This window comes from Amphibalanus amphitrite, unplaced genomic scaffold, assembly GCF_019059575.1.
Source record: "Amphibalanus amphitrite isolate SeventyFive unplaced genomic scaffold, NRLGWU_Aamphi_draft 000175F_arrow, whole genome shotgun sequence".
Classification (NCBI taxonomy): Eukaryota; Metazoa; Arthropoda; class Thecostraca; order Balanomorpha; family Balanidae; genus Amphibalanus; species Amphibalanus amphitrite.
The window spans coordinates 222,385-238,614 of NW_024881670.1; the positions used below are offsets into that span (position 1 = coordinate 222,385).

The 16,230-nt window shown below is 46.9% G+C and overlaps 1 protein-coding gene across 2 annotated transcripts in view; it reads right to left on the reverse strand.

Annotated features, from left to right (window-relative positions):
* LOC122383884 (solute carrier family 46 member 3-like) overlaps positions 1-16,230 on the reverse strand; it is a 41,784-nt gene that overhangs the window by 21,549 nt on the left and 4,005 nt on the right. For both annotated transcript variants that reach the window (XM_043370700.1, XM_043370698.1), the window contains exon 2: positions 2,427-2,570. In XM_043370700.1, coding sequence (XP_043226635.1) covers positions 2,427-2,561 — 135 coding nt within the window. In that variant the 5' untranslated portion in view covers positions 2,562-2,570. The remainder of the gene's footprint in view (positions 1-2,426; positions 2,571-16,230) is intronic.

Consider the following 16,230-nt stretch of genomic DNA (forward strand, 5'->3'; position numbering starts at 1 on the left):
GACATACTGGTCGCCGTACCTCTCCTTCAGCCAAGGGAGCACTTCCCTCTCCAGCATCTGCACGTAGATGGCGCTGTTGACCTTGACTCCAGGTTCCACGAAGACCAGAGGAGATTTGGAGCCGTCAGAGCCAACAGCAGCCCAAACCATCATGCTTTCTGGTTTCTGTCTTCGAAAATGATACTTTTTTGTTGCAGGTATGTCTTCGGTACTCTTGGCGTATACCCGGTCGTTTTGGTTGTTGGATACTGACTCTACGTTGAAAATCTTCTCATCCGACCAGATAAAGGCCTTTTGACCGGCGGACTTCATCTCTTCCAACATTGTTGTTGCCCTGCTCAGTCGCTTTTTCTTGGAACTTTCTGAAATCATGTGCCGCTTTGACATCTTGTAGGCCTTCATTCTTAGCCTCCCTTTCACGAGTCTCCTCAAAGACGTTGGTGAGATATGCATCTCTTTTGACATCTCCCTCAAACTCCTCCTTGGATTTCTGGCTATTCTCTTCTTTACGGCCTCGGTGATACTTGAAGTTAGTACAGATCGTTTTCTGCCTGGAATTGGTCTGTCAGATGTTGTGCCATTCTCATTGTACCGTTTCATTACATTGTAAATGGTTTTACGGCACGCACCGACCGCTTTTGCAACGGCCCGGTCAGTGAAGCCGGCATTTTTTAGTGCAACGATTTTGTCACGTCTGCTTGTCCGGGTCATGGTGCATAAACTGTGTCATTCACCTAAAAAATAATTTGTTTTACATAAAAGTCACGTGTTTGCCTCGCGCATGCGCAATTTTCGGACCTCTATGTCTAAAAATAAAGTTTTGGCGAACAAGTTTGTAATGGGTAAATCTTTATGGCGCACCCTGTACAGCTTTGAAGATATAGAAAAATGATCAAGACATAAAAGGTGTGAAATCAACAGGGCTACAAATCTGCAATCTCGAATTTTTAAATTTTTTGATTTTTGGCCCCCAAAAATGAAAAATGAAATTAGATATATTACCCAAAAAATCAAAAACAGTTTTTTAAGTTTCGAAAAAACGGAAAATATATGATAGTACCTACCAGTCAACCCAACGCCCCGCTTCCACCCGATCCTGGTAGCCAGCAGTCGACTGCCCCGAGCTTGACAGGTCAGGTCAGTGTGTGCCTGCGGGATACGGATGAAAGGCGCTGTCGGGTCACGGCTGGTGAACGGTGCTCAGTGCAGGCGGATCAGTGCTGAGCGGAGTGTGGAGAGGCAGCATAGTGATCGCAATTTCTGTTCTGTGGTTGCTCTGTGGTTCTGTGGCGATGTCTCACGAACTGTTCGATCAGAGGTTCCGGGAGTGGGAGGAAGCGTTGAGCGGCATAACTCGAGTCGTGGAAGACGCCGAGCATGGCGACGTCATCCGCTTTCTGATGGACGCCAGACCGGTGGAGGAGAGGCCGCTGACGTCCAAGGAAAGGAGGTGGATGGCAACGTAACATGTTGTCGACTACAAGAAAAAAGGGAGACATTAATCTGTAAGGTGATATTTGCGAGCAAGACAAAAATAAATAGTTAGCTGCGAAAGAGCGTCATCAAAACACCACATCGTCTCGTTATGCACCATTGCTGCCAAGCTTCATTCTGAGCTATGAACCAATTCATCGCGTCTTATCTACATATGTACTCGTATATGGCTGTTGTTTCGTCGTTTTTGCATTTTACCTATAGGTAGTTTGCAACAACCCTAGGGAGTTTGCAAACTAACTAGGGACTTTGCAAACTACCTAGGGAGTTTGCAAACTACCTGATCGTTCAGGGAGTTTGCAAACTCCCTAGGTAGTTTGCAAACTAACTGATTTCTCATACTCCCTGTAACACATATATTGTAGGTAGGTACTTCATGTAGGTATTCCCCTTTACCAGTGATCAAGGGATTGCATTACCCGTAATATGCTGGTGTCTTGCTCCATGTTTGTACCTATTTGGTGGGGAAGGGTAGGACTGATTATAATGCTGATGCTCGGAGGTATTATGACAATCATTACAAAACAAAACATACAAAAAGTTACATTCTGGTAAAACACATTAACTACTGGGTAAAGTGAAAAAAATGTAAATGAATTACGATCAACTATCCAGATGTGAATAATTATTGACAACAAACACAAAACAAATAAATCCGTCGTCTCATTTACAAAAAAAGTTACTTCCTCGGCGTCCGATCACTTCATCTGTAGGTTATGCTCAATGTTCTGTCACACGGAAATGAACTCACCTCACTTGTGTTTTTTCAACTTCATCTGCGAGTCACTACCTCACCTGAGGGTTCACATTCATTCACCTGCAAATCTCTTTCCATCGCCAGATAGCCGTGACCTGCCATTAGTTCACGTCACCTGTGGGGTCACCTACGGGATTCACTGACCTCATCTCACCTTGCGGTCCCATTGTCTCACCTGTGAGGTGGCCATTATCAGCGTCCCCGCCAGTGTGACCGTGAACACCAGCGGCTCGACACGGTAGGATGCCAGGCAGGCCAGCATGCGCCGCAGCTGCCCGGCCACCACCGTGTTGTCACCGCTCTCCGCCATCGCCGCCGCCTGGGTCAGGTCAGGTCAGGTCAGGTTAGCTACGATAGGCCCCGGTCAGCCCCGCCCGGTTCGGGGAGGAATGAGCTGCTGTCCCGCCCGACACAGCGGGGCGACTGAGGCGTCCGGTCAGGCACGGTCGGTCTCCGTTCCCGCCCGGCACAGCCGACGCGCACAAAGCACACAAAAACGGTCACTAGATGAGGGCACGCCGCCGGCAGCTGGCCACGAGCCAAGGCCGGGGCAGAGCTGTACACAGGGGGCGGAAGGGGCGGGGGGAGAAAACTGCCGGCGGGGTAGTGGGCGGGAGAGACATGAAGCTAGCCGGGCAGGCGGTCTGCCAGGCCCGTCCGGAGCTGCAAATGTCCGTAAAACATGATATGGCAGTACTGGTGCAAGTCCGACGACCGCAGGGCCACTCGGTACGGGGAGGCATCAACAGCACCAGGAATAGAGCATGGAAACGCATGGAGATTGGGCAATGGGCAACTTTTGAAAAATTGACTTATGTTTGATTCGTTCGGTTAAAGGTTTTAGGATTCGCTTCAAAGGTCAAAGTAAAAAAGTTTGATACAATATGGCAAATTGCGATGTTATGAAATCACGCTTCATCGAAATTGGATATATATTGCAACACAATATTAGGCAGACGGTTTTATTATCTGTACCTAATAAATCTTGGGTATTGCGGCTTATGAACAGCGAGAAGCAACGTCGTCACGGGTTATAAGATGTGTCTATTTAGGGGGGGGGGGGGGGGGCTCTGCATCATGAGTTAACATGTCAAGCAGTAAAGGGTGAAAAAAACATCTGGAAAACGAAAAACATGTCTATGAAAAAAACCTATTTCACTTACTAAAAATCAAGTAAATGGGTAGGGTGTAGGGATTATGCTTATGGTAGGTCGTAGTCGGAATCGGACAGCACGGAGCAATGAACACTCTACCCCGACTTTGGAGCCCTGGACAAGACACGACAATCGTCCTACTTTTCCAGCCACGCTACTTATTCCATGAATCAAATAGCTCCTGTCACACATCCGTCAATCCCTCCATGACGTTAAAACGCAGCACTGACGTACTGCATACGTGATACGGTACGACACCTCAATAATGGGCAAAAACGCCGCCGGGCACCGTTTGAGGAGCCTGCTGAATACGACCGTCACCGGACTCGGGTGTCCAATGGGCGCTCAAAAAGGGCGTGCCGGTTTTTCGGAGCGCGTGGCCCATGACCCACACTCGCCCGTTTCGGGCTGTCACACAAAGAGAACTGAGTGTGTGTGTGGGGGGGGTGGGGGGTGGGGGTGGGGGGGGGGGGGGGGGGGAGGTCGGCCCTGTTAGGGCATACGCTGGTCACTGAACGTTGGACGCTGGAAAGCTGGTCTCAGACACTCGGGCTGCTTTTTGTGCAGCAGAGGCGGCATTTTATGTTATAACGCGTTTATTACAGCTAGGTAGGTGCAAAATACCATTCCGATAAAACATTACTAAAGTAAATCAGACAAAATGAAATAAAAGAAAAAATAAAGAAAATGAGGACACTTGTTAAATAAGACAATTTAAATAACAGTCCAGAATAACTTTCAAGGGACCTAATAATTATAGCTGATAGGAAATCTTGAAATCGATAGCTATTTAATACCTAATGCGGACAAAAAAGTGAAACGATTAAGCGGGCACGCCACGATTTAATAACTTTATTTCAAAGATTTAGATGTCAACCATTCGTGGGCTATTTGGCATTCTCATTGATTGTCAAAACTATATCGGTTTTCTAGATACCTTTCGGTCGAGGGGGATACGATCAAGATAACTTTACTAATAGGCACGATCACCCTCTGGCCGTTTTCCATAGGCGTAGGAACAGGGGGGGCCGGGGGGGCCATGGCCCCCCCCCACTTTTTAGCCATTTTTTAAAGTAAAATCTTTATTTTTTATTTAAATACAAAACTAAGAGCAGGAAATGATTCAGCAAGGTGAGATGAGCACAAAACTGCAAAGAATTTCTTCATAGGGGTATTGGGGCTCCCACAAAGTGACATTGAAGTTTCGCTGGCCCCCCCACTTTTCGTGAGGTTCCTACGCCCATGCCGTTTTCCCCTAATTGGTCCATATTTTGGAGGAGGAGGAGAACGGGCGTGTTGGCTGCCACAAGATACAGCGAGTGGTATCCGATTTTCAGGCATCAGGTCAACCGGTGAGCTCAGGTCAGTTCAACGACCCTAAGGTCGGAGTCGGGTTTTTGGTAAAAAGCTTTCGTCAAGGGTGGTGGAAGAGGCAAGAGCAACGATGTTCGGATCATAGCATTTGTCTTGTGTTGCCACGTCGGATGATAAACTAATGGTTGGAAAAAGGTCAAGTTGGGGGCTGATTTCAGGTTAACCCAAGCCGTGCTGGTGGTCCAAGTTTTCCGTGTCGTGCTAGGGGGTTCATGCCCCCCCCCCCCCGCCTAACTCAGGTCCTGGGCCACGTAGCGACACGCGGTAAGCAGCATTCAAAAGAGCGTAAAAAATAACAAAGAAAGTACTTTGGTCATTTATTTTAGGTCAGGTCAAAGGTCAGGTCACGTTTCAATGTTCAACAACTCTTGACAAATCGGCGCATAACTTTTTTATACATAACTTTATTCATCAGCATATCACAACATGACACAATCATGACGACACTCGATGCTACATTTCATCTCACCGGACACGAAACGATCGTGGACGGAAGGTGACACATTGGCTACGTTTCCATGACACAAGCTAAGCCGATTTTGAAAAATGGATTTGCTCCATCATAGCATTTAGGCATAATTTAAAAATGTAAATATAGGATTAGGTGCTAGCTGACACCATATATACGCTCATTTTTTGCATAAGGTAAATAGTTTCCGAGAAAAACGCACGTGAAATTTCGCTAAATCGATTTAGACGTGTCATGGAAACGTAGTGATTGGTAGCGAAAATTGCACAGCGCGTACTTCCATCAATGCCTATACCATCCTCCCACAATCCCAAGGTATCGGCTAGTTATCAAACCCGGTAGTTCCGCCGACACATCTCGGCCCGGGCCTAAGCAGCCGCGGGGGGCAGAGTGGCGGAGACGTGAGGGTGCAGCGGCGCGCACGGGCGCACCACAGCGGGAGAGGTCGAGCCGACGAAACACCAGCAGCGGCGCGACGCCGGGCGCATAACTAGTGATGTAGCCACTGATGTAGCCATTAAGTCGAGATGTAGCCAATAAAGCTACAGCGCCGCGGAAAACCCATTCGAAAGATCTTTTACCACTCTTTCAAGAACGTGCCATCCGATTTGACCTAAGGTCAACCGTTTAGCCTCCAAACGGCAAAAACTCTAAAATAGCCGATCTTGCGGAAAATGTGTTTCTGCAATAAGTTTTTACTCAAAAGTCATAATAATTTTGTCATGACATCGCGTTCCTTGGAAGTACTCGTAAGATATGAAACTACGATTCCAAGTGCTTGAAAAAGGATTAGATCTTTTCTTGCGGTAAAATAAGCAGCATCCGTACTTCTCCGTGTGTTGCAAGCAAAAGAAGTTTTGTTTTTAATCAACAGAATATCAGATTGAAAGAACCGTGGAAAGACACTGGGCTGCCCCTGGGCTGGCTAGATTTATACAAAATAAATAATATTTTCAATACAACATTGGACTTCTAATGCGACAAGTGAGGATTAATGGCATACACCAATCTGATCTTGGTGGAACTGGGCGAATGACGCAGTAACGACATGAAAATTAGGTCGGTCGTACCCCGAAGCGAATCGTTCAGAGGCCAAGACGGCAGTCGCTATTTACTAAAACACGGTCGAACTTCCCAGGATCACCAGAGAAGTGCAGCCTCGTCAATAACAGCGACACCAGACCCACAATAAAATGCACATACTCAGCACCATTTTGTATTTAACTTTGAAAATCAACGGAGATGTGCAGTGCATTCAATATGTAGAAAAACGACAGAAAGAGAAGACTCTGTTCATGACTCTGTGATGTAGCTATTAGCACCTCCATTGACTAACAATGCCAGTCCGGTAGCCCAGTCGGTAGAGCGTTGGACTTCGCTTGGTGAGAGCACGCGTTCCCGGTTATAACAGTCCAGGTTCGAAGCGCGACGGGCGCTTGAAGTTTATGAGCCTCCTGACAGGTATGGCTGCGGTTGGTGGCAGGCCGTAGCCAGGCGAAGTCAGTGAGGGGACCGGTCGTGCGCGGCTATGTGCGCACGTTAAACTTCGGATCCAAATTCTGCCATAGAACTGCTATTGCGCGATCGGAGGGTAGAGGGCAGGGTCAACGCAACAATATTCGCTTAGCGGGGGCTCTGTCATTGTAAATCCTTCCATTCAAAATGTTCGGACTAAATTTATTATAAAAAAATGGCGCGGTGATATGATCGACCTGACCCCAAATGACCTTCAAGAAAAATCCGAGATATACAGGTTGTGGGGTCTTGGGAGGCTACAAACTAAGGCCATATCTAGGCTGAAACCCTCGTTAGCATCATCTCCCTATGAGGGATCTTCTGGCGCTGAGGGTGTTGCGAAGTTGCGACATTTTAGAGCCGTGCGGAGGTTCACTTGTGACGTCATAGTTCAGTGACCTGACTGACCTGAGCTGAACACGCAGTTGATGTCACAAGATACGGCTTGGGTCAAAGCCAGGTCAGGTGCGCCAGCTTTTAGCTCTCTATCGCCGACGCGTCCAGGCAATCACTAAAAACCTTCAGAGGGCGGCACCCCTCCCTCCCCCCTCGGCGGCGGTGATGGCATAGGTGTCGATTTGCATACTTTTGGGTGTGCCCGGGCACCCCCAATGTTGAATTGGGCACCCCCCAAGGGGCTCTGGGCACGCAAAACCAAAGTTGGTGCTGGCATCACTGTTACGATTCTTTGAACGCATTGTTTTGTTTTCTCTAATTCATAGGCGCGGGAACGGGGGGGGGGGGCAGTGGGGAGTTTACCCCATTCTCCAACTCTGGGGCCGTGGGGGCGGTGCCCCCACAGCTTTAAGACGGAATATCTCACTTTTTTGCAAATGTTTTCTTTTTTGATGAAAACACCAAGGGATAAAAAATAAGTGGCCTAAAACCGGCGAGAAAACTAGGTTTGGGGGTACCCTAGGTTGATTTCAATTATGGTGTGCCACCCCCCCCCCCCCTCCCCCAGTCTGAAAGTAGTTCCCGCGCCCCTGCTCTTATCACCGTACACCAGAATGCGTTGTAGAAAATACACAATTTTTCGCTTTATTTATGCCAGACAGCAGCATTTGGTAGCCATCGACGCATTCGTGCCGCGTCAATGGGTTTTCGGTTCCGGACGTCCTGAAGTTTTGCTTTGAGTGGCGAGATAGTCTTTTGGTCCGAAATATCAATAACCCGCGCACCAACGGGGATCCGCATTCGGCGCCAACTTCACACCGACGGGGGGGGGGCGGATATCTGCTCCCCGTGATATCTCGAGAACGAAGCAAGATAAAAACAAGCGGTAAATGGCATGGGATACATACGGACAAAGTCTACAATTTTTACTGAGGTCATTTTCAGGTCAATAACGATTAAAGTACCAATATCTGTCATATCCCACACCGAGTGGCTGATTGCTTTGAAAATTTCACCGATTGATAAGGCCAACAGTTTGTACAAAATGTATATCTCGAAACTTCGATACCGGTGACCTAATGTCAGGTCAATTTTGCCACCTCCCCATTACCTATAAGTCCATGGGATAATTCTTCGGAATGCTTGAGACGAGGCATTAGTATCACGGATGTTAGTTGTCGGACTTACGTTCCCGTCTTGAGTTGAGATGTTAGTTTCACAACATTTCGGCCAGTTACTTCTCCGGCCGTCGTAGGTTGTTCTTTGGTCCATAGAAAGATCTTGGCCCTTGAATGTTGGTGGCGTTGCGCCGTACGCGTCATACCTTATCGAAAGCTCCTGTGGTCAGCGGGAAATGATCTCGGGTTGCCCCGGTGATAGGCGACAGTTGTAACTAATACTCCACCGCTCGAGGCAGACATAGTGGCCAGACAAACGAACATCTCACCTCAAGACGGGGACGAAAGTCCGACATCTATCACCAATGTCAATGGAAGGGAATTAAAATGCGTTTTTTTCTGGACGGACACCATTCTGAACATTTCCAAACACCTATTAACAATTCAACATGACACTGAACTGGAAAATGACACCCGACGTGAAAATGACGTGACCCTTCCTTATCCATATATCCCTGAGGTCATCTCAGGTCACAAAAGGGAGCCTAACAGTTTTTCGTTAATAACTTCTGGTAGGCGTATGCTAGAGCGATGATCGACTGAAAGGATCGACAGACATGCAACATAACCTTTTCCGGTCAGGTCTTGACCTTGACCCGGGGTCAAATTTCAAAATGAAATTTCAAGGTCAAACTATAGTTAATTCGACGCGTCTTGATAAGAAGAATGATGGCTGGCAAAATAAATGTCATGACTTTCTCAAGTAAAAAGCTATGGCAGAAAAAGACTTTCATAAGGGGCTATTATTGGAGTTTTTGCCCTCTGGAGAGTTTATGCTAAGCTGTTGACCTGAGGTCAAATCTGAGGACTACTTTGGCGAAAGAGCGTTGAAAGAGCTATCGAATGCGCTTTTCCGCGGCGCTGCAGCTCTATTAGTTCCCAAATTATGCGCCAGGCTTTCGAAAATTGTTCAAACAATCCAAACTTGACCTTTTATGACCTCTGGTCACCTGAGCTTTGACCTGACCTTATAAAGACCAAGCATTCTCTTCATTTCAACTGTCTTTCCAATGCCTCCTACCGCATGTCGCTACGTGGCCCAGGAGCCGAATTAGACGGGGTGTTCAGACACACACCCCCGGCCCGGCGCGGAAGGCGCTGAGCACCGGCCCAGCGCACAGTAGGCGATTTCGCTATCCTAGCACTTCATGAGTTATATCTTAAGTTAGACTCAAAACCAGTCATCCTCAAACCCCTCATTTTGTGCCTAGTTTCATTGCGCTTCAACTGATATAAGTATTTGCATTAGAAGTAATCGGGTTTTCTTTGCAACGTGCAAGAGAGCGAGCAATGCCTTTTCCCCATAGGCTTATACAGGACAGAAGAGGCTTACCAAAACATATACAGTGTTGTCTGTGTTATGACTTACTTCTCAACTAGCGTCAGTTACGGATGAACCACTTGATCACAAACCACGTGAGCTGGTTTTGCAAAGAAAACATTGTTGCAGAGGCGCTTTCAGACTGGTCTGTTTGGGGGAAAATAGTACCAACAGACTACCACATTTCAGAGGATCGTAAATTATCGTGTTTTAGGAAGTAGGTAATTATCAGTGAAATGGAAATGGTTTAGCGCTGAAATTGCATGTAAGCAAAGCTAAGATGCAATTGCAAAGCAAAAAAGAAGAGACCATGACTTGCGAATAATTGTGGCTGCTTGAACGTTCCGATCACATGTTCTACAAATAAATAGCTTTAGCTAGTGTCGTGTCTACCTACAACGTAACGCTTATTTTTGGTGGTTGGGATTCAAAGTTGCGAAATGAATGTACGCTAACGGAGTTCAAGGAAGGAGTAGGAATTTCGCTTTCCGTTTGGCCTCTAAATAAGTTGGTGCAACGTGGGCATGCTGCTCTCCCCGAACGGAAACCATTTCTACCTACCCGATTGTAAGCTTTTTAGGTCAGAGTCCCCAGGTCACCAAAATTGGTCGAAGGAGGTCAAATTGCATACCATTCGATTCGGCAGGTCTTCCTGAGTTCATTGGTGGCTTGCCTGAATCGCTAGCTCAATTTGATGGGGAGTTATGGACCAAAAACTATAATGACCAGACCATAGTGACGTCATAAATGACGTCACGCAAGTTCAACAATGCAAAAGTAGAGCATTGGACCTTGCAAAAGTAAAGCTTGAACTACCTATGTAGTTTGATATCGTTTCCGGCGCCAAAATAGCAGTGTTCATTTTACAACATTGACTCACAATGGTGAGGTCATGTGATCGACCTGACCTCATGTGACCTTTAGGGAAAATCCGAGGCATACAAACTGTGAATCCTCTGGAGGATACTAGGTTCTGTAAGTTTCATCTCCATGTGAAAGCTGCTCTGGCATTGAGGGCTTTGCGAAGTTGCGACATCTGAGGATCGTGCAGAGGTTCACTTATGACGTCATTGGTCCGTGAACTGACCTGACCTAAAAATGTAGTTGGTGTCACAAGATTCGACTTGAATCAAAGGTCAGGTATGCCAAGTTTCAGCTTTCTATCGCTGGCGAGTTAGGAGCTGTTGCGAACAGAATCTTCGGTTGGGCGGTGGTACTACGCCCCTCCCCTCGGCCCTATCCCCACCTTATACGGTAAGGGTTGAGCAAAACGTCCATAACTCCGTGAATCGCAAAAAGTGGCAGCCGATTTTTGCAGGATATTGAGACCACACACCAGGCTACTATGTAATGGTATTTTTGTTACCGAATCTCCTGGATGGTAAAAGATGGGCATTGCCAAACATGGTTAACAGTATTGATCTGATGCAGTTAAAAGGTGTGCTGCGAAAAATTATTAAAAATAAAAATACGTTTCAAAAGCAAAATTTGTGTGATGCATACTGCTTACAAGGAATGTGGCTTCAAACGAAATTACGGTTTTCGAGATAATTATCTTTTGTCTTGATTTACAGCCCTCATTGTAACTAGGGTCAAATCACGACCCGGCACCGTAGCTCAGCTTCTCCAACAAGTTCGTGTTTGGACGTTTGTGGTTTAAAAGTGTGTTGTTTGGTGTAAAAAAGAGTGTCACATTTCAGATGCTGGGATATTTTGCTACAAAATACGCCAGTATTTATTCATATTTCCCACCATTTTTTTCGGGCCCCTGAAGCGCTAGAATGCATGGATCGCCTACAGTGCAGCGCGGGTAAAACTGCTCCGTCTCCGTCTTTACTGTGTGGGCAAACACACTCCACTGGGTGGGCAAAAATCGCTACTGGGTTGGCGATTGCCCGCCCAGTTAACATGTTATCCGAGGCCCTGATGCCAACACAATGCAGTTTTATCTAAAAGAATAGCATATGAGGTCTGTCTTAACCCTCGCCCGTATTGGTGTTTTTTTCAGCCGCGAACGTATAAGAGGGAGGGGGGGGGGTTCTGTTGAACCCCCCCTGCCCTTTCGCCCCTGATCGAGCTAGAGCTTCGCGGAAAAAACAAGCGTGTTTCCCGTGACGTGAGGAAGCCGATGATACCCTATTTTAAGGTCCTAGGTCATTGGTTGACCTTCCAGGTCAATGACCCAAAAAGGGAAAATCGGGACCTGTTAGAACGTTGTTAAGTGCGGCTGCTATGGGGTTTTTCGGGGTGCTGATCACGAATATTATGTTAGTTTTGATCACGAAGTTGTCGTCATGCATTTAGGCCAGGTGGGGTCAGGACGGGTCAGGTCAACCAGTAGGGGTCCTGCCGGGTATTCGTATTAGGTGTCAACCGCCTCTGACAGCTTCGTAACATGTTACGAAGGCACCAAAACTACTTTGTAAATGTTCACATGGTTGCTAAATTCGAATTCAGCTCCAAAAACTAGCCTAGAAACATGTGAAATTCGAAAAAGTGAACCGAGGTCATCAAGGTCAATGGTCATCAAAGGTCAGGACATTTCCGTTTATATGCATGCGCTGACTTCACCTGTCATTGGGTTTTACCTGTTGGTGATCAATACATCATACAATCATACAATCATACAATCAATGACCTGACCTGACCTTCAGGTGACCTTGACACCCACCCTAATGCATGGGAGCAACATCATATCACATGTTTGAACGCTTGAAACCACGAAAAGACTGCAAACGCGCGGCTAATGCGAGCCGACATACGCAAAATCGCGATTCCGGCCAAACATAGTCTCGAAAAGTAGGTCACAGGTCAAAGGTCATTTGGGTCAGGGTTATGAAATTTCAAGGGTAGGTGTAAAACTGATCAACGCGAGGGCACTACTGAAAGTTTCGTCGTGATCGGGCGAAATCAATTCTCCCAGAATCAATGATGGCGGTGGTCCTGGTGCCGATTATCAAGGATAAAGCTGGTAAGGTCACTGCAAAAGATAACTACCGACCTGTTGCGCTAGCTAGCGTAATGAGTAAAGCGCTAGAACTAATCCTTTTGGAACGGATAGAGGACCACCTGTTGACAGCCTCCAATCAGTTTGGCTTCGAAAAGGGAATGGGAACTGACCAGTGCATATACCTCCTGAAACAGTCTATTGATCTGTACAAGTCCATGAATGGCAGTGTATTTATGTGTTTCTTGGATTCAAGCGAGGCATTCGATCGTGTACAGCATAAAAGGCTTTTCGACATTCTTCGAGATAGAGCAGTCCCAATATACATTGTTCGTGTACTTGTGTACTGGTACGCCCGTCAGGAAATGTGTGTCCGGTGGGGTGGTGCCATTTCCTTTAAATTTAGGGTATCGAACGGCGTTAGGCAGGGTGGCATATTGTCCCCATATCTGTTTAATGTGTATATGGACGGTCTGAGTTTTTTGTTAAATAGACAGAATGTAGGTTGCTGGGTAGGGGATGCGAAAATCAATCATCTGATGTACGCAGATGATGTGGTATTGTTATCACCGTCGGTTGCAGGGTTGAGCAAACTGATTTCATTGTGTGGAGAATTCGGAAAAACTTGCAATATTTTGTACAATGCAAAGAAAAGTGTTGTACTGGTTTGTCGCTCTAAACACATGAAAGATTTGATATTGCCAAGAATGTTCATTGAAGGTGTTCCTCTAAAGGAGGTTGATCATGTAAAATACTTAGGGCATATCATCAGTAATCATGCTTACTCAGATGACCTTGACATAGATCGGCAGTGTAAACAAATGTACAAACAGGGGAATGTGCTGATTCGTCGTTTTCACATGTGCTCGGTAGCAGCAAAGGCGCGTCTCTTTACAGCGTTTTGTTCATCTATGTACACTGCACACTTGTGGTCAAATTATCGCCAGTGTATGTTGCGCCGGCTGATGGTGGCTTACCATACGGTATTGAAAACTATGCTAGGCATTTCTAGGTACGAGAGTTCTTCTCACACATGTGTCGTGCACCGTGTTCCTCATTGTGCCGTTCTCATCAGACAGCGCATCTATAACTTAATGTGCAGGCTGAGTACATGTGATAGTGAGCTGGTAAAAAAGACTGAAAATTCGAGTGTAAAATACCGTTCTCGCCTGAGGCGCCACTGGCAACAGCAACTGTACGTTCATTTTAGCACATAGCTCTGCGCGAGTGCTGAAACAGGCCCGAATGATTGTTTGTGTGACATTTGTTGTCTTGCCACTGCACTGGCTGAAATCATCAGTATTTAAGAGTATGGACCCTGAGTCTGAAATAAAGCATATCTATCTATCTATCTATCAACTCGAATTTGAATCCGAATACGAATACGACGCTAACTTTATGGACATCGTGATCGGCCGCTTTTTACGCGAGTTATTCGCGAAAAACCGAAGGTTCGACCCCCCCCCCCCCCAATGTATACGGGCGAGGGTTAAAGCTCTGGGCACCCCCAACCATTTTCACAAATCGACACCCCTGGGTGATGGTCAAATAAACGTAAACCACATTCCAAAGATAGCAGATCAGACAAGAGCTATACAAATTCAACAATAGGTATAACCAACTTAAGTGAGGACACGTCACGCCATTAATCCGGTGAGCTTTCTTTCTCACAAAAACGCAGAGCGGGGCAGCAAACGTTACACCAGCGCAGGGTGGAGCACACAGCTGACAGCGCCACCTGTAAGGTTTGTTATAGCGACACCTAGCCTGCAGTTTCGGGAGACCGGCTCCCGAGTCCCCGATCGACGGCACGACTAGGTATGTACATTATCAAATATCAAGTCATTCGGTAAGCTATGAATCTTGGGTAAGCTAACAATGGATGAATCCGGCGAGTGTGTGTGGGGGGGGGGGGGCAGCATAGGCGGCGGAACGGGGGGGGCACCGGGGCACCGTGCCCCCCTTGAATTCTGCAAGGGGGGCACCAATAGCAAGGTGCCCCCCCCCCCCCTTAAATTTGATGTATTAGTACCAGGGGCGGATTCGAGAAAACTCCAAGGGGAGGGTCATGAATCGAAGTGGTGCCCCTACCTATACCCAAAATTAACCCGGCAGGCGGTGGGCCTCCCGGCCACCTTCCGCGCGGTGGGGGGGGGGGCATTTTTTTGCCCACCCCCCTCGTATCTCCGAAACTACTGGACGGATCCGGAAAATTCAAACGGCGTTCGATAGCCCTGTCAAATTTGTCGAAGGAAACAAAATTTCATTGACCTAGGGGTCACCGATGACGTCACAGGTCAGGTCAAAGATAAAATGTTTCACCGTTCACGGGGCTTCTAGGGAAAGCGCTGTAACACCGAGTAAAACGCATTTTGTCGAAAATCAGCGATAGGACGTCAGTTTTCTAGTACATATGTTGCTATTAGAGGTCACTGGTCATACCAGGTCAGGTCACAGGTCAGGTCACCAAAGGTCACCAAGGGTCACCACATGAACCCAACTTTACTAAGGTTGTGCGATGCATGTTTTATGGCCAGTTTTTCATTTCCAACTCAATGGTGTTGGTTATAAGACCATCAGGTACGGTTTAGGTCACTTTCTGGTGGAGGTCAGGTCAAGGTCAGGTCAAAAAAGGTCAAATTTCAAAGTTGATATTTTTGCATAAAATGGGTATTGATTCGATGCAGCTCGTCACGGGGAGTCTAATGGTGGTCTTTGTTTTGCGCTACGAGGTCTAGAACTGCTAAAAATTGAGTTTGAAAATTTGCCGTCATCAATTTTGAACAGTTTTTTCGCTATAACTTGGCCAAAAGAGGTATCGATCTCAAATTTGGTATGTAGATAGAATTCGGTAGGGACTATCACATTTATCCCGGTTTTTTCGAAGTTCAAAAAACTTTTTGGATTTTTCGGCTATTATATTCAAAAAATCTATTTTTTGCTTTTTGTTGGTCAAAATCCAAAAAATTCGAAAAACCGAAACAGCTGTTTTGTAGCCCTCTTAATTCCACACCTTTTATGTTTGAAACATTTTTCTGTATCTCTAAAGCGGTAGGCCTGACAGCTCTTCCCGCGAAACCTTTTTTTGGGTCGAAAATGGCAGAATTGACGTCACTCTGACGTCATTAGCGGCCAACCTATCAAAGCCTTGGGAAAAACTTTTTGATCACCATGTGCGCTAGCTACTCCCGGGAGGGTACTGAATGTTTGGTGACGATCGGCGCAGCGGTTCTCGAGATATATCGAAAAAGCTAAAGGGGGGGGGGGGGCAAAAAAATGCCCCCCCCCCCACCGCCTGGAAGGTTGAAACCTCAACGGATTTCGGCCACTTAATTTTGGTGGTGCCCTATTTTCAGTTTTTTTATTTTCTTTATTTTTGGTTAGTCATGTGATGACTGGTGTCCCTGCTAGGCCGCTGGTCACTGGTGCCCCTGGAAAGATTGTGGTACCTACCTACCCTGCCCCCTGACAAGCCTACGGTGGGTCCTGACATGACTTAGGTGCCCATGGGCTCTGATAGGCCCGTGGTGCCCCTGACAGGCCTGTGGTGTCCCTGCTAGGCCTGTGGTGTCCCTGGGCCTTGGCAGGTCTGTGGTGCCCCTGGCGAGCCTGTGGTGCCCCTGTT